The sequence below is a fragment of the Pleurodeles waltl genome, chromosome 4_2, assembly GCF_031143425.1.
Source record: "Pleurodeles waltl isolate 20211129_DDA chromosome 4_2, aPleWal1.hap1.20221129, whole genome shotgun sequence".
In the NCBI taxonomy this organism is placed as follows: domain Eukaryota; kingdom Metazoa; phylum Chordata; class Amphibia; order Caudata; family Salamandridae; genus Pleurodeles; species Pleurodeles waltl.
In genome coordinates this window covers 510,454,270-510,479,992 of record NC_090443.1, presented here as the reverse complement: position 1 = coordinate 510,479,992, position 25,723 = coordinate 510,454,270, and the positions used below count along the sequence as shown (strand labels likewise).

The window sequence follows — 25,723 nt, the reverse complement described above, 5'->3', positions numbered from 1 at the left end:
TATCAGCTCTCCTGTATTTCGAAGTAGATAACACATGCACTTAGCCTAGATGTACTGAGGGTTGTACGGGAGCTCGTGCAGCTCTCTGCAATTATGTACTGCTCTTACTACACTTTTTAACGGCAAGTAAATCAGTGCAAGGTTATGCATTGCTTTGTGCCACACAAACACCAACACATTTTTTTAAGATAGAACGAATTGGAATTACACTTCATAAAAAATCCTGCAAATAATAGTAGGACCAGGCACAATATTAGATTAAATATTTGGTGCATCAATTATAACCATCTGAGTTTTCTTCTAACTACATAGATTTTTAATTTCTGGTATTTCAGTATGATGTGTCACTACCCAAGTCATCGAATTCAACCTGCAGTTGTCATGTTTTATCGTCCAAATGTATTTTTGTACTTGTATAAATCTAGTGGCAATGTTACTTGTAGTTTCTGAATCCACTAGCCACTGTCAATTTTAAATTATAATTCAGGCATCAAATGTACATCCCAAGTCAGCTTCCACAATGGCACCGTAACAATTTAATGGTCCAAAGAGTGGTCCTCTTTATCCATATGTCGGTCCTGTTGTTTTGTGGATGTATGTTAACTAGTATTTCTTCTCAGTATGGTACAGGCACATATTTTTCACAGGCCATCTCTTCTGCCAATGAACATAGAGGCAGATTTATGGAAAGTGGCGCTGCACCGAGTGCAGTGCCACTTTCCCTGCGCCCCTTGCACCCCCCTATGCCACCATGTGTGCGCCGTATTTAAAATACGGCGAACCATGGCGCAGGGTAGGGGGCTGACGCTATTGATGTACTCTGCAGGAGTAGTGCCAAAATATTGGCGCTGCTCCTGCAGAGTACATAGGGCCTCAGTGCAAAGAATGGAAGCACCCTTTTAATGCCTGCTCTTGAATGCATGCATTGCGCCACTCTGTAAATACGGCGTGGGGATTTTGGCCTTGTTGGGCCGCATTAACTTAAAAAATGATGATGTTAATGTGGCACAAGGTGGCGCTAGGGCATTGTAAATATACCCCTTAGATTTAAAAGGATTCCTCACTGCCTAATTCCCATGTCATCACACCATTTTACCCACCTTCACTCAAAATTCTCTCCGTTGTGGCGACCCCTAAATGACACCCATGAGGAGGTTGCTTGACTGTCTTAGGCATGTTTGCAAACTTTTGAGGCAGACAGGTGTGCCTCATCTCTGGTCTTTCTCAAAGTCAGTTTACACTAGTCTAGCACCTGAAGGACCTGGAGATACAGGAAAAGTCACTTGCAGATGCCCCCAGAGAGACCCTTACATGTTCTAACCCAGAAATGTACTCATAGGTTTGAGTCTTATTTACGGGTGAGGTTGAGCCAACAATAGCAATGGTTTTGTACATTAAATTTAGTCTTGGCATTTTACTTATGAACTTTTTTCCTTATAAATGGGGTCCTTCATCCAGCCAGACCATGTGATGTTTCAACTGTACTAACTGGACAGAAGATGAGAAACATTTCCTGTATCTCTGCCCAAAGTATGCTATGCTGATGACCATACGGCTTCGATGCTGTAGTGAAATGTGTGTTTTGACCACTGACTTCGTGTTAGCTATCCAGTGTTTACCAGTTACAGACTACATTTTGTATTCAGTTTAGCCTTAGATTCATTCTGCCTATTGACTTTGTCATAGCATTAGACACTGCCATGTCAAAGCTGCTCATAATTTTCCACATTGTAAACTATGCATTCTGTCTTGTTTTCGTGCTCTTTCTCACTGAAGAGCTAGGACATAATATCACCGAAGAGCTAGTACATAATATGGAGGAGTTAGTCAGTGAGCATGATAAGGATGTACTAGGCTGATTTTTATAGTACAGCAGGGAACGGCTTGGGCTTGGGAGAGACACCTTGGGAAACTGACCAGTTCCATCCTGTTTCTTTCAACCCTGACCTAAACTAGCCACCATGTTTGAATTGCGAAATGATGGTGTAAAAGGGTGACAGTAATGGAGGCTCACACTTGATAATATAAGGGTTGTGATTTATTGTTTTAAGAGGGTAGTACAGTTCTGTAAGTTCTATTACTTGCTCTCTATTTCGTTCTTCTCTTTGCCTCTTTCTTTACACGCAGTCTTCACTCTCTCTGTTTTCTTCTTTCCCCAGATGATGACTCAGGAGGAGCATGGATAGAGAAACAAACAATACAAGAACGTTGGTTGGTAGGTAAGTAGTACAATGACGATTTTCTTTTCTTTCTCTCCCTTCTTTCCTCTTCTGTCTGGCTCTCCTCTCTTTCATTTCCTTTTCTTTTCTTCTCTTACTTTCTTTTGTTTTCCTGTGTTATGTCCTCTTTTCCAGATTTTCTTATTCACTATCCTGTTACTTTTCTTATGTCTCTTGCTAGCTTTTCTTCTCTCTTTCTCTCTCTTTCCTTCTCTTGGTATCTTTACTCCCACACCGGTACTCTACTTGCTCTTGTCGTGTCTATCCATAGTAGCCCTGACCCAGTGAGTATCAGAACAAAAGAAACAAACAAAACACAAAAATACAACAGACCATATCTGGTTGTAAAGTGAATTATTGGCGAAAATTACTCATCCAAGACAACAGACAAGCAAATATCAATGAACGAATAGCAACGTTTCCTTATGGGGAAAAAACAAAAATCTCCTCTCTTTCCCACCCCCCCACCCACTTCTCTTGGTTGTCAGATTGTACCTGGCTAGGCCACGCTCTTCCTAGAGCGTGGCCAGTCTGTGGACTTCGCCGCCTCCTGTTCGTCCCACCAGGCGTCGGGAAATCTTCTTGTGGTTGTCTCTTCTGGCGTCCGGGCTCCGGCATGGCCTTCTCTCTGCTGCTCCGTTGTGGTCACAGGCGTCTCCCTGTCAGCGGTATGTGGGGAATCAGTCTCCTCCTCTGATGAAGTCGCAGTGGGTTTAAAAATCCCTCCCTCATCGAAACGCGCATCCTCAGTGGCTGTCGGGAAGTTCTCTTCCGGATCACTCGTTTCCGATCCGGAAATGCTCCCGGGGCAGTACTGAGCCGTATCTTCAATTAACAGCCCGGCACAGAGTTTTTTTTTCTCCAGAAAGCTCCTTTTGGTTTTTCAAGATATAAAAAGACCCAGTGCGACAGTGCGAGTGTGAGTGGCCTCAATCAGGATTCTAGACGTCAGATGTCTGATATATTTCCTGTGAGGGTGGAGACCTCTTTCTCTTTCGCAGACAAAAGGGGTCATCGTCATGCTGGCATGAGAAAGATGAAGAACTTGGCAGGCCCTACAGTGATGCATTCTTACTTCATTATTTGCTTTACATTATAATGTAAATGCATATATTTGCTTTGTAGATTGCAGTGGAGAACCATTTTGGTATATTTTCCTTTCATTGCTGTGACGTTTTTAAACGTGTGGTTTCCACATGCTAATCTCCTTTTAGGTACGTTGTGGTGAAATAATAAGTGTCTTCTTTGAACTAAGAAGTGCTTTCCAGAGATTTTTGTCAGCTCGGTTATTAGTGAAAGCAAAACAGACGCCTGGTGAGAAATATGGATGTTCATAAGGAGACAGACACTGGAGATAAGTGTAGCAGACTCCTCCAGAAATGTGCACTTTGCTGTGTCATGTTACTTCTTGTTTATTTGAATGATAAAGTGTCGCTATACGGACTTTTGATACTGTTGTTATAATGGATGTCAATGTTATTTTATAAATTCTAGTTTTCTTTTATTTTACCCATCATACACGTAAAATGACTGTGTGTCATATGCTAGCGCATGTATTTTAATAAAAATTATTAATGAGTATTTATGTATTCTGTATAATGGATTTGTGTAGAAAATATAATAACGTAAAAAAATATTGCACGCATTTGAAAATGTGATTATGATGAGTGGCCGCCAATGTTCACGAAGTGTACTTATTGATATTCTAATACTGTGAAATGTTGAAAATATATCTGACTAATGTAGTAGTAGGTCACATTTAGGGTTATGCATAATGCATTAGCTTTATTAATTGTAGGCCTTAACTCAGCAAAGGTCTTGGCCTATTTGCCAGGCCTCATGTCAAAGCTGTATTTCTTCCGTTTAATAAATGGCTGTCCTAGAAAGTTAAACTGTGAATTTTCCATTGTATTGTTTAAACGTGCTCATAGCTGAAAAGTTTTCTCATGAGAACCGACTGCTACAAGATGCTGTTCTTGTTAATGTAACATTTTGTGTGTAAAATGTCGGAGACTGACTTTCTCAGGAAGAGAACAAGGGAAACAGTGACTGGAGTAGAAGCTGCAACAATATTGTTACCTGATGAGCCGGATGATGAGGACATTGCAAGACAACCAATCAACGACATGTGAATGGAGTAATGCTAGAATTAATCAATTTGGAGTTTTAATTTTATTGGACATAGTGTGAACATGCGATCCTTTGACCAATAGGGATTTGGGAAATAGTTTTACTGGTTTTGATTTAACGAGACTGCACTGAGAGAAGACACCTTCATTGCCCATTTTGTTGCTGGCCGAAAGGTCAATATTTTCTTGTGCGTCCTGACAAGAGGCATGCACAACTGCATTTGCTTAAAGACTGCGTTTTCTGAACTTTGATGCTGAATCCTGAAGCCTTGCAGATCGACTGATGTCCTGATGACGAAGACTGACTCTGCTTGCTGATCCACACTGAGGATAGGTATTATGAATTAGAATATTGATTATCATGCATATTTGCTTTTTCATTCTAGGTACCAACCGCACTGTTTTGATAGAGCCATTGTTAGATGTTTTTCTAAATTCGTGTTACTAAATTGTTTTGCATGAAGCCCAACATGCTGATGCTAATCTGGTGTTAGTTAAGGATCCTCACTAATCAAATTCTGCTAACAGGGAATAATACTTGATGAATTTCTCTGCTGAACTCGAATGTATGTAATCACTCTGATGCAAGTGATTTTGTTATTAATTTGCACTATAACCTTAGAATGTGTTGTAGTTCAAGCTTAGATTAGATTATGTTTCTTCCGCCACTTTGGACAGCCAGGATTGTTTCTGTATGTGTTTCATTTGATATTAAGATTAATCTACATGACCTTAGCATTGTTAATATAGGGAAATAAATATTCTAACTTTTATTAAAAGGTGTGGTTATTCATGACTGAAAGGTCATGGTGCGTGACAATTACTGACTCTATTGATTATTAATGTTATTGATTGCTTTTGATTATTGATATTGTGTATTGGTTATTGATCACTGATTTGTATGTACTGGAGTTATCGCGGGAATATCCTAATTGCAAGTCAAAAGGTTCATCGACCTATTTGCGTCCCCTTGTAAGTTTACTTTTTAAGGTCCGACGCGCTAACACATATCAACAACACACGCGCGACTGCTGAAGGGGAGTGGCCATTGTTTTTCTGAGGCACAGCGAGACTTGCAGCAGTTAAACGTACACCCACACATAATCCAATGTAAAGAAACAGCTGGAACACACAGATATGCCTCTTCAATAAAAAATAAAAAAATAAAAATCTGAGATAACACGTCAGCAGTTTCTCAATCCTTCATGCCACTTCAGGCGCATAAGAGCAGTGTTTGTGTAGTGCGCAAGTGTGATATCTCGACCCATGAGCCACGGTATCAATCACATTATGAGAATTCTGCTCACCACAAAATGTCATTTTTACACAGCGCTTAGTGCATACTTTACAAAAACCATAAAACAACTTTACACAGTTTGTTTCTTTTATTCAGGGTAATTCTTGCATTGAACGGTTCACAGATGTTGAAAGATGGAGTTCACAAGGACCTGCGTGTCCTATAAAACCTGGAAGCCTTTAAAGGACATTAGGGCTCAAGACATATCTTAGCCTGCCAGGCCATATCGCAGCGGCTCATGATATGCCTTTGGTCACCCAGCCATTTCTCAGATGCACAAGACATCTTGAGGGCGCCAGCTGTACTTCAGTGACTCAAGGCATTTCTCAACATATTAATTTATTCAATCATTCAACAGACGCTCATGACATGCTTTATGTTAAGCAGCTTCCCTCAGGAGCCCAGTACATTTCTGGGGGGAAGGGGGCAGGTACAGTCAAGGGGTTTACAACATGCTTCTTGTACCAAGCTATGTCTTAGAAACTCAAGCCATGTCTTTTGGGGTTGAGGCCTATCTCGGCAGAATAATACATGTTTAAAGCTGTAGTATAACCCGTGGCTCAGGTACTTGCACCACAAGCAGAAACTCATCATGTCTATGGGTCTCAGGTCACGCCATGGCTCAAGACACATTTGGCGGGGGTCGTATCATACCGTGGGCCACATGTGTGGAAGGCTTAAGTCACCCCAGAAGCACAAATACTGGTTGCAAGGATGAAGGCATACTCTGGGAGCTCATTACAATTCTTGGAGACTTGAGCCATATGCTGTAATTCAGGCCTTGTGGGAAGTTTTCAAAGGGGTCAAAGAGTGTATTAGGGCCTCGAGTCATCAGTCACTGACTGGTGACCTCTTGGGAAATCAGGTTACTCCTCAGGAGCTGCTCAAGATATATCTTAAGGGTTTACACGAAATTTCAGTAGAACAAAAAATTTAATGGGGCTCAGTGAATACCTTAAGCTTTTAAGACATGCTTCTCATGAGAATACCTTCTAATGGAAATCAGGACATTTTTGGGGCTCCAATCATACCTTGGGCTCAAGACTTGCCTTAGAAGCCATAGTCATAAAACAGTGCTCCAATGCATGTCTTCCAGGCTCTCTCCATACTTTAGGGTGTCAAAGACATTTTATGGATACAAGTCATACCTCATAAGCTCAGGACACTGCTCATACTCATGTCATACACAAGGGTTCAAGACACGTCTAATGTGCTTGTGTTACATGTACAAACATAAGAAATGTCTTTGGGGCTTGTTGGACCTGGCTTTTTTGACAGAGTCATCCCCAAACTTTTTGCCTCCTTCCTCCTAATTCTTCTGACCTGTTGTTGTTGGCTTTTGAACTCTGGGCACTTTACCACTGCTAACCAGTGCTAAAGTGCATATGCTCTCTGTGTAAATTGTACTGTTGATTGGTTTATCCATGATTGGCTATTTGATTTACTTGTAAGACTCTAGTAGAGTGCACTATATGTGCCTAGGGCCTGTAGATTAAATGCTACTAGTGGGCCTGCAGCACTGGTTGTGCCACCCACTTAAGTAGCCCCTTCACCTTGTCTCAGGCCTGCCATTGCAAGGCCTGTGTGTGCAGTTTCACTGCCACTTCCACCTGGCATTTAAATGTACTTGGCAAGCCTAAAACTCCCTTTTTTCTACATATAAGTCACCCCTAATGTGTGCCCTAGGTAACCCCTAGTGCTGGGCGCTGTGTGGGTAAAAGGCAGGACATGTACCTGTGTAGTTTATGTGTCCTGGTAGTGTAAAACTCCTAAATTCATTTTTACACTACTGTGAGGCCTGCTCCCTTCATAGGCTAAAATTGGGGCTGCCCTCATACATTGTTGAAGCGGCAGCTGCTGATCTGAAAGGAGCAGGAAGGTCATATTTAGTATGGCCAGAATGGTAATACAAAATCCTGCTGACTGGTGAAGTCGGATTTAATATTACTATTCTAGAAATGCCACTTTTAGAAAGTGAGCATTTCTTTGCACTTAAATCTTTCTGTGCCTTACAATCCACGTATGGCTAGATTTAGTTGACAGCTCCTTGTGCATTCACTCAGACACACCCCAAACACAGGGTGCTCAGCCTCACTTGCATACACCTGCATTTTGAATGGCTCTGCCCTCACACAAAGGACTGCCACACCCCCTTATGGGACCCTGGCAGACAGGATTGAACTGAAAGGGGACCTGGTGCATTTCTTAGCCACTCTTTGAAGTCACCCCCACTTCAAAGGCACAATTTAGTATAGAACAGGGCCTCTGCCCTACCTCATCAGACACTTGCTGGAGAAGAAACCTGAACCAGAACCTACATCCTGCCAAAAAGTACTGCCTGGCTGCTCAAAGGACTCACCTGTCTGCTTTCTACAAAGGACTGCTGCCTTGCTGTTGGCCTGCTGCCTTACTGAACTCTTGTCTGGCTGTAAAGGTGCTCTCCAAGGGCTTGGATAGAGCTTGCCTCCTGTTCCCTGAATTCTCAGGACCAAAAAGACTTCTCTTTTTCATTTGGACTCCTCGTGCGCTGAAAATTTTGACGCACAGCTTGTTCCGCGGTGAGAAATTCACCACACGCCGATCCAGAAAGAAGCCGCTCGATGCGACGCCTGCGGCGCGACCGGAACTTCGACGCACTGCCTCGCATGGACAACGCCGCCCGACTTCCAGAGAGGAAATCGACGCGACGCCTGCCGTGAGGAAGAGAATTCCACGCACAGCCTCCCAGAACGACGAGCAGCCGGATAACAAGCCGAGGAATCCACGCACAGACCCTGGGACATCTAGTAATCCCGCGATCCATAGAAGGAGACGGTCCGCGTGCCGGAAAACGACGCACGTCTTCCCTGAGTGAAAAATAACGACGCAAGTCCGTGTGTGAAGGGGCGAAACCGACGCACACACCATTTTTCTTCCCGTAGAACGACGCACGTTTCCCCGCGTGAAAAATAACGACGCAAGTCCGTGTGTGAAGGGGTGAAACCAACACACACACCATTTTTCCACGTATCTCCTCCTCTGCGGCCCTCTGGGGAGTTTTTCCACTCCAAACCAGGTACTTTCTGCTTGAAAGAGACTTTGTTTACTTTTTAAAGACTTAAGACACTTTATATCACTTTTCAGTGATATCCCTACAATTTCATATTGCATCTTTTATCGTTTTGACCTGCAAATACCCAGATAAATATTATATATTTTTCTAAACACTGTGTGGTGTATTTTTGTGGTGCTCTATTATGTTATTGTATGATTTATTGCACAAATACTTTACACATTGCCTTCTAAGTTTAGCCTGACTGCTCGTGCCAAGCTACCAGAGGGTGGGCACAGGATAATTTGGATTGTGTGACTTACCCTGACTAGAGTGAGGGTTCTTGCTTGGACAGAGGGTAACCTGACTGCCAACCAAAAACCCAATTTCTAACAGGGCTCATGTCAAATACAGGGGCTAAAGACTTTTTAATGAATAATCTTATTTGAAGGGGATAAAGAAATGTCTCAGTGGTTCATCTCAAGAGCAGAGGTTAAAGACAAGTCTTTGTGGTTCATGCCTTATGCAGAGGCTCAAAACACTTTAGGGGCTTAAGACCAGTCTTAGAAGCTCATTTCAAACACAGGAGTTAAAGATGTGTCCTGGTAAACCATGTCACGGAAGTGATGTTATTCGGTGGTTCTGAGGTGTCTCTTCTAAAATAAACAATCACTGTCAGAGACAATATAGTTTTATGTTCTGAAGCTTTCATATGTTCATTATGATATCTTGTTTCGCGTTTAGTTATGGTAAGATTCTACTTGGTAAAATGAGTGGCCTTGTCCTGAAAGTGATACTCATTTGTTTTCGCTTCTTATGTGTGACTATCATCATTTGCAATCTTTTCATGGTCAAAGGCAGACCTCTCAGTAGACTTGATGGTGTGCTAGCAGGCCGAACACCGGGTTTTTGCATTTGAGATTTTAGCGTGTGCCGGCAGGGAGAGAGTACCAGCACACATGCGGTGGAGGGAAAGTAGTCAAAGTTCCCCAGAGATCTGCTATGCTGGGCATGCCTTCGAAAAATGTTTAAGCTAGCTATGTGTATACGATTGATATTAACACATACATAGAAAAATTTGATATTTTTATGATACCGCTGCATACTCAAACAAATATGATCTTGATCTACTTTATTAGAGAGGTAAATATAAAAAGGGAACAGTGTTATCTAATCCTGTGGGGAACATGTCCTCTGTCCTTGGTTTTACCGCATATTATTTTATATATTCCGATAGTGATTAATCTTATTTATCAGTGTCATATTTTGGATAATCCAGATTGCCCATACTGCATAGACTTAATTTACCAATAAAATAAATGAAATTGGAAAGTAAGGGACAATATTGTGAGTGAAACAACTAAAATGGGTCTAGTAATCCACCTTTGCACTTTATTCAACATGTATTAGTGCACTTCATACATAAAATTTTAAAAAAACTGAAATCAAAAGCAGAAAATCAATAACTTCTACAATGTGCCAAAGGGGCAATGCTCAAACTTCCTCATACAATTTGCCCCCTTTCAAGTCCCACTCACAACTTTAAAGTATATAAAAACTCTTCAAATATACATTTCCAACCAGGTAACAAGATTGTATCTCTAAAGGACGTTGTAGAGACTGTTTTGAAAAATGTTTCTTCGACATGGCATTTCAGCTGTTCACATTTCTTAAGTCTTCATCAAGACATTAAAAAGAAATTCACGAGGGCAGTTCAGTTCTATATATTAGCTGGAGACTTCAGTTCAGCCGGTATGGACATACACTGCTGCTTCTATTGAAATAACGGCTCTTCTATGTTATTCATCAAGTGCAGGTATTGATACCAAATCTCGCAGTTCTGTTTTTTTCATGTAACAAAGTATAGGTACATTGAACAAGGAGTCATTATTATTTATTTCACATATTTCATGTGTATTGCTTGTTCTTTCAGATGTACTCGTTACTTACAGACTTGTAAAGTGGTGTTGCAATACGATGTTCGAGTTCGGATAGCATCTTCCCAGAGGTTGGCACACCAGTCCAATGGTGGGTCAGAATTCTAAGTCATTTAATGATCTTTCTCAACATTCATTATAAAGAGCAGTGCCCCATACATGTCTTTATGTAAATTGACTTTCAATAGCTCTTGATACCACGATGTTACACTTTTGTAATGCAGCTTGCTATTAACCAATTCAGTGGAGCTTATTTTATCAACCTTGGAAAGATGACAGCCTGAGGTGCACTGCTGGGATTTGAACTGTTCTCTTAAAGTGCTGCACAAATAACTGAGGCACGTGCAACAACTCACTCATTTTTTGTGTCATATATTGCTCTAGCTATGGTACTTATGGTAAATAGTGGAAATTTCACCCAGCTTCAGTAGGGGTGGGTGGGCTGCTGCAAAATCTGTAAACTGACCTCTGAGGCTAACAGAGCGGGTTTGCAGTCTGTCAGATGCTTGGTTACCATGGTATTTCAATATCCTTAATATACAAAGCTATTAACATTTTCAGTTGAGCAACTGCCAGTGCACTGCGTGACAGCTAGAAAAGATAGCGTCACATCACATAGAAAGGTAATCACTGCCAGGAGCACACTGGCCAGGTAGCCCCTCCCATTCAACGACCCTGTTCATATAAAACCACATTTTTGGCATCGGCGCACAGTCGACCAACATCGGCCCAGGAAGGGCTGGGGTCAGCGGTTAACAGAAGGGCGAGAATATGGCGTAACGGCCAGAGTAGCTGACTTTGGAGCTGGGGAACCAGGTTCGAGTCTCGTGTCAGCTCAATATCCTGTGATAGTGGGCCAATCACTTAACCTCCCCATGCCTACCCAAAATGAATGTGTCCTTATGTAATATAACTGCCGCTCTTGTAAAGTACCGATATCTTCCGGTTAAATCTGCCCTATGTAAAAATGTCATGATGAGTCACTGATTCTTCCATATTTCACAGATGTTCATTTTCCTCGGTCTGAATGGGTGTTCCCTGAATGACTAGTGGGCCACCTGAAAGGTGCAGGGGCAGGTGTCACATCCCTGGCACCAACAGGGGTACAATGCAACTGCAGCAAACTTCTGCAATTCTTGCAATGCTCGGTGTTAGATGTCCTACGGGTTGGAAACCATTTTCATTACATGTGACAGTAGGAGGGAGGCCTGCAGTACTGTATGTGTCATGTGAAGTAGCCCTCTTATGTCTACGTCCATCTTTAATAGTGCTGTTAAAATAGGTCTCCGCTGATGGAGCACTTGACTTGAGATCATACCCTACTTAAAATTGGAGGGGAGTGGGTGATAACGCATCAGTTGAAAGGTCTTGAAGGAAGTTGTACATTACCATGCCCAAAGTGTGCAAAGCAAATGGATGGGGATTTTGAGGCATGGGCTCATCAACCTCATAACACAGGGCTACTGTGAGCCAGATGAGGTTCATTTGACGGGGGAAGGCATGGGCTTGCTCCTGCTTAACATAGTGGGGCCCTGGAGCAGCTACATTTCAAGTAGTAGACAGGTGGAGAGAGAGTGGGGAAACCTGCCTGAGGTCTTGGAACTACAGGCAGCATGGTGGAGACAACACTAGAGGGACAGCAGGGGGAGCGCAATAGCCAAAGGAGGAGTCGCTCAAGAGAGTGCCCTTGGGATGCCTCACAGCAGGGGGAGCAGGCCAATAAAAGGCAAGTGGTCAGCAGTGGGTGGACATGGCACTTGCAGCCCAGGTAGGCACCGGGGGGCGCCCACAACACTCTGTAACAAGGTGTAGCCTAGAAGCCGCAAGAAGTGCTAGATCCCTGCAAAACAGGGACATTCGCTCTAGGCGCTGTCAGGAAGTTCTGAGTAAAATGAACCGATGGAGCGGGATCCACAAGCAAGGAGGGCCAGAATATTGGACTATGTTGGGGTTTATGATTTTGAACAGTTATGTTTGACCATTTTTGTGTGAATAAAACAGCAGCTCTTTTGCACCAAGAATAACATGTGTTGTTATAAGGTGAGTATGGGGTGCATGCAAGCAGCATGGGGGATGCACAGGGACTCGTCCGTCTGGGAGGGGTTATCTTGCAGGCTGGTGATGTGCAGCCGGACCACTAAGGGACCCGTGACAAACCCCTAACGAGGGGCAGGAAACTGGGAAGCAGGAAGGCCAAGCCTGCAAAAATGTGTGGGCTGGATTGGCCAGTATTTATTTAAAGGGCCAATCAGCAGGGTCCCTGGGAGGCGATGCTAGATTTAAATGGCCAGGAGGGTCCCATGGGGACACATGCTTTCGCCATTGGCCCACCCAAACACACACCAGAAATGCGGGCATCGCAGCCACGAGTAAAGAGTGGGCTCAGGCAGAGACAGCAAAGAGGGACAGCAGGGTGGAGCGCCATAGCCAAAGGAAGAGCCCCTCAAGTGAGTGCCCTTGGGATGCTTCACAGCAGGGGCACAGGGAGCAGGCCAATGGTTAGCAAGTGGGCAGCAGTGGGCAGACATGGCACTTGCAGCCTGGGTTGGCACAGGGGGCTGCCCACAACACTTGACAGCAAAGTGTAGCCTAGAAGTCACAGGAAGTGATAGATCCTTGCAAAAAGGGGTTATTCGCTCTAAGCACTGTCAGGAAGTGGTGGGTAAAATGAACAGGTGGAACTGTATCCACAAATAATGAGGGCCAGAATATTGGACTGTATTGGGGGTTATGATTTTGAACAGTTACGTTTGACCGTTTTTGTTGTGTGAATAAAACTGCAGCTGTTTTGCACCAAGAATGACTCATGTGTTGTCATAAGGGAAGGATGGGGCGCATGCAAGCAGCCTGGGGGATGCATGGGGACTCGTCCATCTGGGAGGGGGCAGTGCTTAACTTAATTTGTGCTTGTTGTTTCCGGTGCGGAGCACCAGCACTTATATTTGGTGGCCGGAGCTTATTTGTCTGCCTCAAGCATTTACTGCGAGCAAAAGGCACATGGGAAAGACGAAGGAAGAGAAAAACGGAAGAGCGTTACAATGTGAGAAAGCAGAACGCTGCAACAGTAAGCTGGAGGGGCAGGGAGTGGTTTTAAATGGATTGAAGAGGCCAGAGATGGCTTCAGCATTATGCTGCCTCAGTATTCCTGTTTGCACATTTAATTCCAGCAGCCACGTGTTTAAGAGGAGGGCTCTGGGCACCGGCACGTTTTTACTTACAAATTAAGCACTGGGAGGGGGTGATGGCCTTTTTTGTCCTTTGTATGCCTCACAGCAGGGGGAGTGAAAATTGTGAATTTGTGCTGTGATTCGTAACCACGTACAGCGGACCAAAAATTTGTCTAACCAAGATTAAGACTGATCCAAAACATAGAAGGCCACTAATGTTGGATGCAAAGGTGTTACAGAGCGGTGTCTGATTCTGCTAGACATCCTCAAATGCACTGCTTCATGCCAGTAAAGATCTCACTGCAGCCAGCAATCAGTGGAAAAAGTGCTCTAAGTGGGTCAAGGCCTGCCAGGGCAAGGCCCTGGCAAAGCAAAGCAAAAAAAAAGGTACACTGAGCCAGGGGTGGAGTTTACCTGCCTTTGTTTGAAATAACAAAACTGTAGGCTTATGACACACGCACCCCGTACTTGTCATAGCTGTGTAGCAAATGCTTGCTTGGCCTCTTTTTCAGGTCTCTCAAGACTGACTTTCCTATCATGAACATGCACAGCTGCTATCACAGTTCCAAGCTTTCTGCACTCAGCCCACACAGGCCTACGTTGGCAGCGCGAGTGCCCTGGAAGATTTGGGAGTAGATCGTACTGATGACGCAGAAAAGAAGGACTAACAAAATATTAATATATTATGTAACCAAAATCGTATAAGGTAGTGTGATTTAGCAAAGGAAAATAATGTATGTGGGAAATTGTGCCCACAGGGTAGTTCGACATTATTATAAATGGGCTTAAATAATCATGAAGAATTGCCAAATGTAGTAATCCGTCATAATTACAAATGTATTCTATGATTTTCTTGTTGAAACTGTTATATGCTTAGCTTAAATTTAGCAGAGGCTTTGGCCTAGTTGCCTGGTCTCAAATTTTAACTGCGTGGTTTTACTTGCATTAAACAAAGACATTATTTTACTTTAAGGTTGTATTTTTCCAGTAGAGATGACTAATACACTTATCTCAAGGTTTCGTGCTAGGATGGTTTCATCCCTTTTAAGCAAGGTCAGTTTCTGCAGGTGCAGACAATAAAAGCACTGATACCGAAATAATTGGCAAACTTTATTGCAACTTGTGTTCCAAGGATCCAAGGACAATGTATGCATAAATGAGTACTAGGAGAAAGACACTTTTCATTGGTCAAATTGAAGCCACCCTTTGAACCCTCCAATGGAAGACCCTGAAGAATTTGGAATGTTTCTTACTTAAACCCACCGGGCAAAGAGAAGTCAGCCATTTTCCTTGATGCCAATTTGAAGCCAAATGCCAGGCGCCATCTTAGACGACATCTTGATGCCCTTTTCTCTATTCCAGAGAAAGACACTTTGAGAATTCTCACCCTAGAGACTTTAACTTTAATTTGCCCTGTCTTGCCTATGCAGTAACTTTTACCCCATTCTCCTTGCTGCCGCAAGGAAACTTGTCCTTAACGTTGCCCCCTTTAAATCTGCCTCATGCTGATCGAACCGATACCTGAAGGACGAAGACTTTTCTTGAATGCTGATTGTATTTGGTAAATATGAAAGGATAATTGTATTATGCATTGTGTTTTCCTTCCTAGGTACCAACTGCTTATTTTGATAGGGCCCAAGCTAGGAGTTTTCTAAATTTGTGTTGACTAAATTCGTTTAGCATGAAGGCCCACATGCCAATGCTAATTAGAGGTTAGATGAGGTATTCACTCAATGCACCATGCTAAATTGAAATCTTGTTATGCTGAGTGATGTATGAAATTAGTCAAATTCAGTTGCTTATATTAGTGATTTGCATTGCTATAACCGAGTGTATTATAATCCAGATTTTGCGAAGATTGCGTTTCTTCCGCCGCTATGGACAGATAGTAATGTTCGTATACATATATCATTTGATTTTGAGACTCACATATATCATGCTAGCTTTGTTAATATAGAGAAATAAATTCATTAACTTCTAATAAACTGGTGTGGTTATTCATGACTGAAAGGTCATGGTGTGTCAAAATACTGATTGTTATTGATTTATAATGTGTCGCTTGATCTATTGATTAAGTATTGGGTATTGATTACAATGGTTATTGATTATTGATTTGAGTGATCCGACTATATTTGGATGAGGAGAACTCAACTCGGCTAAAAGGTTCACTGACCTCCGGCGTGTCCAAGTACAAGTAATTTATAAAGACTGGACGCGCTATCAGTACCTATGCAGCAGACCAGCTATACTTCTCGCTCCGCAACAACAGGGGCCAGATTTACTAACATTTAGCATTGTGGTTAAGCCACTTTCATGATGCAGCCACCATGCAAAATGCTAGTAGATATTTACAAAGCCACACAAGAGGAGATTTGCTCTGCCTTGCGTGGCTTTATAAAGAAATGTAATGCAATGTAGTGGTTTGCGCTGCCTTGCGTTGCACTGTAGGAAAAACATACTAGACATGTCTTGTTAGATGTTTAGTGGACCAGTGCACAATATAAAAATAAGACATATGCACAAAGAGTTTGAAATTGTAGCTTTAGCTGCAGAATAGTTGCAATCATAAATGTAACCCCCTTCACTACTAGTTTTCTTGTTGCAATGAAAAAATTAAGGCGTTGCTCTGAGGATTTTCACCTTTCTGTGTATTCAAATCCAAATACCTGTCTCCTAATTTATCTTCTCCTGCTATGTCCCTCTTCTCCCCTTCATATATATGCACTTCTCTGGCTAGACTGTTGCATGTGACCCTACAGAGTAAGAGAAATATGATGAGCGAAGATACAAGACATGGACATAGATTAAAAGGAGCCCGTACAGTGACAGACATGAAGTAGCGGGAGTACTGGTTAAGGACAGAAATAATCGAGAAGATAGGTGATATACAGAGAGACCAAAAATAAATAGAGAAAGGTGCGGAAAAATTAAAGATAAAAAGAGGTAGACGGAAGAAGGTTGTAGAATGCAGTACAGAGGTAGAGAGAGGCATACATAGGGAGTAATAAATGTGGAGGGAGGCAGAGGAGTACAGTACTCCAAGGGGTGAGGTAGAAACAGAGGTAGGAAAAGGGCTGATTTAGGAAGAGGTAAAATCAGAGTATGGTAGAGGTAAACAGAGAGACTTGAGCAAAGAAAGAGATGCAAGTTATAGAGATAACTTAAGAAGAGGTATACAAAAACAGGACATGTAAAGAGAGTAGGGGAGAGAGACGGGTTATGCTTAGAAAGATGAATATGGTTTAGAGCGAAATGAGGACATTAAAAGAAAAACGTGAAATAGAGAAAAAGAGGTGAAGTTTATACAGCAGTGGAAAGTTGTGGGTGGAAGAAATGGTGAGGAAGAGAGATATATAACAAATGCTGTTGAGAGAGATAGTTGAGGTGATTGGGGTGAGTTCAAATGGAGAGGTCTAGAGAGAGAGATGTGCCTGTGTGTGATTGAAAGAGAGATAGAGAGAGAGCGACGTTAATGATGGAGTTAAAAGGACAGAGGTATACAACTAGAGGTAGCCAGAGAGGAGTATAATATTTAGAGAGGTTAAGGAAAGGGAACAGAAGTGTAGAATGAGAGAAAGGGGGGATGCAGAGGTGAGGTAATGGATTAATGGTGAGGTAAAATTAGAGGTTGATTAGTGAAAGAGAATTACGAGGTAGAAAGAGGTGAGTTAGTGAGAGAGATGTGAGGTTGAGAGGGAAATGGGAGAGAGAGTTGAGGAGGAGTGGAGTGGTAGAGAGAGCTACAGAGAGAGGTAAGGTAGCACAGACTTGGTGAGAGAAATGAAGAATGAATGAATCGATTCATAGAGAGCACAGCTACTTCACAGCTGCTATGCATGAACCAGAACAGCCCTCCCAGTAGGTTGGATGAAAAGAGAAGCGCGTCACTATAGTATTAGAACATGTACCAAAGCTCAAATCACACCACGCAGGCGCTCTCTGGATTTCAACAAGGAGACACAGTGGAAAAGTCAATAGACAAGACTGGTTGTCATAGCTTTTGTGTGTGTTTCAAGAGAAAAGGACCAGCCGCTCAACAAACATGAAAACAATGGTGCTACAATTGCTATTTTCTACAGTCAGTTACCTGTATTCATTGCAGAGCCTTCGAAATCGCTCTCCTCGTCACACGTGTGGTTTTCACGGTCTTCCATCAGTCTGACGTTATTATTGCCTACAAATAAAATAAAATAAAATACTTTCATGTGAAGAGTCAAGCATGTAAGGACGTGAGGCTGATCTTTCAAATGCCTGCCTTATTTTGTGCCTTGCTTTGCAAGATGTTTTACATTTGTTGGGGTCACTGGCTTCTTGTAGAGCACTTTTTCTATTAGGAATATGTCATTGTTTTTGCTTGTTTTTCAATGTAGTGTAAGGCTGAAGGCCAGGTCTACAGGACTCACCTTACCTTTTCCATTGTCTAATTTTCCTCCTCATGATCAATCAGTGTTTCTTGATTTCAGCTCAAACTCAACTCATCTTAAAAACTCTTGACTTCATGGTTGAGATTTTTATTGTTTTTGTTAGCACACTTCAGCTGACATTTGTCTAGCTGCTTCATTCACTTAGTGTTCCACCTCAATGGTTGCAATGTTTCTACTCTAATAGCAGTGGCGGCCGGCAGTTTTAGGGGGCAGGTGGGTGGGCGGGAAGCACACTCACACTCATTCTTTCACAAACACACGCACATCCATTAACAACACTCATCAACATTCAAACATACATGCACACACCAAACATTCATTTAAAAAGATCACACACACACTTACCTCAAGCCTCGGAGGTCCCAAGAGGGTTGGGACTGCTGCCTTCCCTCACTGGCTGACATGAGGTCAGCCAATGAGGGAAGGCAGCAGTCCCAACTTCGTCACTGAGTGGGGTGGGGTCAGTGAGACTGCTGACCCCACCCCACTCTGTGACAAAGTGTCACTGATTGACACCTGAGGCGCCCAGGTCGAAGTCAATGGGTGGCACTTTCCTCGTCACCCAGGGGAGGGCCTCGAGGAACCTTTTCTTAGCCGAGGAGGTTCCGCCCACAGGAGCAGTGACCTCTTCAGCCCAGCAAAGTTCAGCTCAGGCAGCCAGGAGTCTGTGCAAATCGCGCATGTCTGCTCCTGGCTGCCTGAGCTGAACATGAAGAGTGTCTGTCAGGCTGACCTTTGTTCAGCCTGACCTGCACTCTTCATGAGGGGCAAAAGGTGGGGGGCGTGGCCCCTCCGCCCTAAAGGACGGGCCGCGCCTGCTTAATAGGACTGTTTGATGTCAATGGTCCAATTTGCCATTGGCTCTTTAATGCCCATGTATTTATGTTGAACTCATATTGTCATTCTGTTTGCTCAGACTAAGGGCCTGATTTATACTTTTTTTGCGCTGCCTTTGCTTTAGTTTTTATGCAAAAGCAGCGCAAACATACAAAATTCAATTATATTTTGTAATTTTGTGCCGCTTTTGCATCAAAAAATGAAGCAAATGCAGAGCTAATAAAGTATAAATCAGGCCCTAAGTACATACATTTAGACATAGTCCAGTCATCATTTCTTGACGTGTTTTGTCTATGGATTCGAATCCCCAAGCTAGGAGAACATAGTAAACGTTTTTTGTAACGTTGTGTCAGTAAGAATACACCCCTAAAACACAATTTGACTCCAGCCCACTCATAAACAAAAAATATATTGAGGCACTAATGCTATTGTACATTTTTATGGTGCCGGTATGTATTTTAATTCGCAGACTTTAAATCGAGGCAGCAGATTGAAAACACACTCAGATATTCAATGCAGTCCCTGCAAACTAAGACAATGAACCAAACATTGGTCCAAGAGTTTCATAATTTGCAAATACTGTACAGTGTCCACAGACTGAGACACGGGGCCGAACATTGATCCAAGAGTTTAGTAGTTCCAGAACTTTGTGCAGTCTGCAAACTAAAATAAATGGCCCACCATGAGTCCATAGTCCCACAGTTCAATAACTTGTCTGTGGACTTGAAACAAGTGAGGTTAAAATGTATTTTGTAGAAAAGAATAAATGTTTAATTTCCGACAGTAAAACCACAGAGATAAAATTCAAGATGACCTTAACAACAATAAAAAATATATAGGAATAAATAATAACCAGCAACCCAGTCAATTAGTCAAAGTAGTGCTAAAAGACACAAAGAATTAGTAACCACACAATTCCACCTATATATCATTCCACCATATCCTGTGCCTCTAATTGCAGACAGGAATAAGTAAGATCCAAACATTTGGTGATATATTGCTCGTCTTTTGGCGAGAAGCAGTATTCGGTGGCTTGATCTGTAGATGTGGTATTGGCTATGATGAATGTCACCTTTAGCTATTTCTTCCTGATATCCAGTAGTACCGGACATCTGCAGATAATGCGGTTAATTGACTCATCTTTATATGCGCAGTCTGCAGATCTCAAACTGGTATGTCAGTATATATAATAAACTACATTTTAGATATTTTCTTTGACAGACTCGCTCCAATGAGGGCAAAGGGTCCTGTTTTAATTTTGAGTAAGTATTAATATAATAATCTACATTTTTGTATGATTGTAATAGGTTGAGTCCTGCTGCCTGCTATTGCTCCTGAGGGCCTTCCGTATCAAGGCCTCGCACTCTGGCCGAGGAAGCTATGCGAGGTCTGTAAACAGAGGAAGGTTATTGTCCTCAGTGATCTTGGCCAAAGCCATAAACTGTAATGCAGTTTTGGAACTGATAAATTGTCTTAATTCCAATAATATCAGTTGTTTTAAAGATTTATCTGCAATGGCAAAGCATTCCCAGATAAAATTTAGAATGGCTCCTTCTTGGAGGAATGATAGAGCAGTTAATGAAATCTCTAATCTCAGTCTGCCTTGTGAAGTAGAAAATGTAAGTTTAAAGTAGATTTTATATCTTTCATGTAGATTTCATTCAACACCTTTGTTGTTTTATCACTGTACACGATTAAGAACGTTTACAGAGCGATCGAAAGCTTGTCCTCTATAAATATGAGCAAATCTTTTACATGATTTTGAAATTATGATTGCTTTTTTGTTTGTTTGCTATGTGGCTGGGCCATTTTAATTTACTATCTAATGTCAAACCTAAACCATCATAGTTGAAAACGTTCTTAATGTCAGTCTCCTCGATTTTCTACCTCAGTGGTATTCTGGAATTACTGAAGCACATGATTTTGGTCTTCCTCAATTTCACTTTTAGATCATTCTCAAAGTTATAATTTTGCACATTTGATGGTTGAGATTGAAGCCTAGCATGAGCTAAAGAAAATATAGCAATAGCACCTGGGTCAGCCAAATAGGTGCAAGTAAGCAGGACAGAAAGTAAATATGTAGAAAAAAAACTTTGTGCTGTTTTTCATGGAGTGCAAACCAAAAGTGTGGTGTGGAGTGCAGAACCTAAGGACTAGAAATGAGAAAATGGAAGATGACTAAAAAAATGTTGTAAAAAAATAATTGTTTAAAGTTTATAAGAGGCAGGGGGTGTCTTGCCACCACAGTTACAGCAAAGTTCAATAAAACCGTTCAAAATAAAAAAAACACTTCTAGTATCCCCCCCAAAAAAGTTATTTTGATAATCATCCACAAACCCCAATAAATGAATGTGTCTCTATTAACTACTGGGTCCTACAAAACCACTGGTGGTGGGTTGGATGTAGGGTCTGGTGCAGCCAAAGTCAGATGCCACACACGGCAGATTGTGTGCCAGGCCTTACATATGGAGATACTCTTTGCAGCATCTTGTGGAACTCCTTTACAAGTCTTGGGCTCAGGGGCGAGGTGTGCTTATGATTTATTCTTGTTGGTCTGGGTTCATTGGGGGCTGAAATGGCAGTTTAGATGTCCTTGCCCATGCAGAGGAATAAAGATGTGTGATTTACAGCTCTATGTGTGGCATAGTCATTGGCCGGTACCCAGGCTGGGGAGGATGCTACAGTACCTCGTCAAGGTATCTCCTTTGGGTTGATATAACTCTGTGTCTCATACCCTGGGGGAGTTTCTCTGATGCTAAGGCTCTCTGTTTCCATTTTCCATTATTCACAGGATGGAGTAAGATTCTGCATTATAGCATGAACCAAGACAGGTTCTTGTAGTATTCTTTATCTCTATTTTCCATCATCACTGTTGCTCTGCATCATTGCATTTGTTAGGAAATAAATTCATTGCCTAGTCTGGGCCTTTGTAATCCTATGAGCCAGTGCCTTAACTCTTTAGCTTAGGGGCCGGTATCCCCCCTGCCTTAGCTTTGGTCATAGTCTAAGCCAGTATTGACCTTGGAGCCTTATAGTACCCGTGGGACCATGACCTGAAATGCCTTTTGTCATAGCTTGAGATTGGGGGTATCTTTGAGAAAATGCATAGCCAGAAAATTTAAATACGCCCCCACTTGAAACATACCTCTTTTCAGACCAATCAAGTGAAGTGAGCAAATGCGACCCTCCTATGAAGAGTTTCTTTCATTCTCTTTTCATCAGTCCATCCATTAATCCTCCCATCTATTCATCCATCCATCTGTCCATAGCCTCACCTTTACATATACCCACTGATTGCCCCATCCAATCATCTCTCTTTTCACCCATCAATATGCTCATGCATTCCTCAGTATTTTAATTATCCATCCACTCTTCTTCATCTGAGAATCCTCCCACACATTCACATTTTCCTCAGTAAATCCTTTCACTCTTCATTCCAGTCATTCTTTCACCATTTCATTCTACCTTTCACCGCTCTTCCAACTTTCCTTTCACAATTCCTTCCTGTCACCCTTTTTTCTCCTTCGTTTTTCCCCCTTTGTATCTACCCATCTTTATTCTCTCATCCTTCGTTTTTCTTTCATATCTGTCTCTCTCATGCTCATTGTTTTCCCTTGTGTTCCTCTCTCTGCGTTTTCCACAATGTAAACATTTTTTAGGTGTTTCCTTCCCTGTGCAAGCCAGCAGAAAGCTCGCAACCCTCTCTGGGGTATTTCCTAGCAGTGCTACTTATCAGTATTTTGCCTGCAGACACAAGAGGTCCATAAACAACTAATTATTGTTTGTGTGGACCCAGTTCACCAGCTTACCAGGCCCGTTGGGGGCCCCCGCTTAAGCTGCTAAAGTGGGGGGCTCACTACGCCCTTGTCCTCAAGGCAGTAGAATGGCCCAAAAGCTCACCTTTTATCACCATTTACCTCGTTCTCATGGGCCACAGAGCTGACAGGCTCGTTGAGGAGCTTTGAACATTCAGAAAAAGTTGCTTAAGGAGAAATTCCAAGTGTTGTGCTCTGCAAAATCCTAGATTTTATTAAAGAGGAAGGTGTTCTTAGACACCCCCGCCATCGCAGATCTCTAGTTTATTAAAGCCAAGGAGGGGGATAGTATATCCTCTCCCTCCCCTCTCCTATATATCCTATCTTTTCTCAGTAATGTCACAATGTAAGCCGCCTCTTCTTCCAGTTCCAGTGTATGCTCCTGTTGTAAGCTCGTGCCAACCTTGTATGCTTCAGTTCACGAGAAGGAGCCCGGAGCCCTTGTGCTGTGCGCTCATCTGCTGTGAATGTCGAACCCCCCACATGCTGCTGAGGATTCAGGTATTTGTACTTTACCCTTGCAATATTTACATACTTGTCTTAAATACATTTCAGTTTCCCCTGCACAAAGGCTGGGAATCCCTATTCAACAGTTGTATCAGATGACTGGTGCTCAAGTGTTGCATTGTTGCCAGGGGCTTAGCTTGGTCTGTAAAACTGGGGGGAGGGTTGTGAGCTTCAGATTACCACAACCAGGCTGGCATATAATGCCAAAATAAATTATACCATAGGCAGAGTGCGTAAGAAGGGGATTAAAGGCAGTGGAAAAGGAGAGGAGCGGGGTCTGATAGGAGTATTAGGTGAGAAAAACAATATTTTTGAAAATATTAAACACGTTTAGGGCTTTCAAAACAGAAATGAAAGAGAGTGTGTCTGCGTGTGTGTTTCTGTCAGTGTGTGCATGGAAAAATCCCAGGTGAAATCAGACACAGCTCACCATGCCCGACTGAAACCACCTGTGCCCAAGTATGCATCAGAATATACATTTATTAGGTAGGTGTAACACATCAACTCCATACGCCCAGCACCCCCTCCCCCCCCAACTCCAACCGCCCTGACCCCCACGCCCCTGATTGTTGCTCCCGTTTCTTGGTGCAAAATTATGTTTCTACATTGGTTGGTCGACAAAAACGTTGGTGTAAAATTCCACTGCACCTTTGCAATGCTTTCCAATCAGCACCTGGTGCTCTAGAACAAGAAGGTGCCGTACAGGGTTACATCGTGTTTGTTACATGGAAGACCTCCCTTAAATCAGGATGCAAACAAAAACTACGACTGAGCGCTGCAGTGCATCTGCTCGAATATGTTAATACACCAGCAGCTTCGCTCCCGCTCTACTGTCTGCTAATCAGATATAAACACAATCCAATAAACCCCGGTTGAAGAGAGTGGCGGTGACAGCTGCTGACGTCACCCAAGCCTGTCTCCTTCGCCTCCCCTCTGATCCTCTTCTCCGTCGTCTCGTTTAGTCTGGCATCTCTGCAGCGCTTCATCCTTTGTCCATCCCAGCATTCTAAACGCCGCCCCCACCGGCCCTAGAGCATTATTTTCCACGTAAACCTCAATAGCTTTTGTCATTTTCTTTATCTGATCTGAAACTGTATGGCAGGGCAAGGCAGAAAACGGCGAGGATTCCGATGACATAGACACTAGGGTATGTCGAGACATGAGTGGCTCTTTTCCATTTGCTCCAGATTCTGATAACATGGTCGCTAGTGTATGTCGTGAGACATGATTGGCTCTTCTCTATTTGCTCCATCTGATGCCACACCTGAATATCTACTAGTTGGTTTATAGTGGGGTGCCACTGGCTGGACTCATTAAAAGAATTACATGTTGTAACATCATCTTTCTCCCACAGGGATGTAGTTGGTAAAACAACCAAAGGAGAAATACTACAAACGAATGACCTTGAACATTTATACTTAAGAAATAACTTGTTTTTTTAAGATAGTGCAAGTACTGCCCATTTTATCAGGATGCATTTTATTCAACGGCTCGATATGGCAAGGTTTCAACTTGACTTGCAAATCAAACCCGGAGGTCAGCAGTGCCTGATTAACTTGTAAGTTGTTGTGGATTCAAAAAGGAGGTCTTCAAATGGGAAACAATCCCGCTGCTTAGGAGCGAGCATCGGGCCCCAGACATTGGAAACTATGCCAATTCTAAGAAGAGCAGGTCAAAGGGATATCAGTTTTAAAGAGGAGCAGTGGCGTAGCTGTCATTGTTCGGCAGGTGTAGTAGCACCGGGGCCCAGAGCCCGAGAGGGGCATTAAATTGTGTTAATAGCTGTACTTAGTACCCCAACACCAGCCAAAGAGTCACTTTTCTGTGCTTGCACAAGGGCCTCAAGGACTTGCAGTTGCTCACCTGTAGTGTGATTGTAAACAATGACATCTTCTGTTTTTTATGAAATGTGTTAGTGCTGCAAGGTATAATCTGCAGCTCCGAGGAGAGGGCGGGTGAACCGGGCTTCAGGACTGCCAGGCGGGGGCTCTATTGAGTGACAGGATGGTCCGAAGTAGATCCTGGAGGGCCTCGACAATGTCAGATTTTCAGGATAACCACAGACCACGTAATTGGGGCCCATTTAAAGTGATTATTTATAAATCTACTATATGTAGATATACTACAAATCTAGCCTGGATTCAGCCGTCCTGGACCTATGTGAGACATACCAGATTTAGCCATTAGCATATTTCCCAGAGAATTGAGGTCCAGTCTTTCGTATTGCCTTGTCATTGCATTTATCCAGTGCTTCGCAGCCCCATCGAGGCCCTGAAGAGATCAGCAGACAGGTAGCTTGGTGCACTGCTGGGATGCTTTGTTGGATGACCACAGAATTGCAGCGTGGCCTATGTGGATGT

General features: G+C 42.8%; 1 protein-coding gene across 1 annotated transcript in view; it reads right to left on the bottom strand.

The window, feature by feature from the left end:
- Positions 1-25,723, bottom strand: part of PDC (phosducin) — a 198,194-nt gene that overhangs the window by 86,674 nt on the left and 85,797 nt on the right. The window contains exon 2 of the mRNA XM_069231999.1: positions 17,868-17,954. Within this exon, the coding sequence (XP_069088100.1) occupies positions 17,868-17,934 (67 nt within the window). The 5' untranslated portion in view covers positions 17,935-17,954. The remainder of the gene's footprint in view (positions 1-17,867; positions 17,955-25,723) is intronic.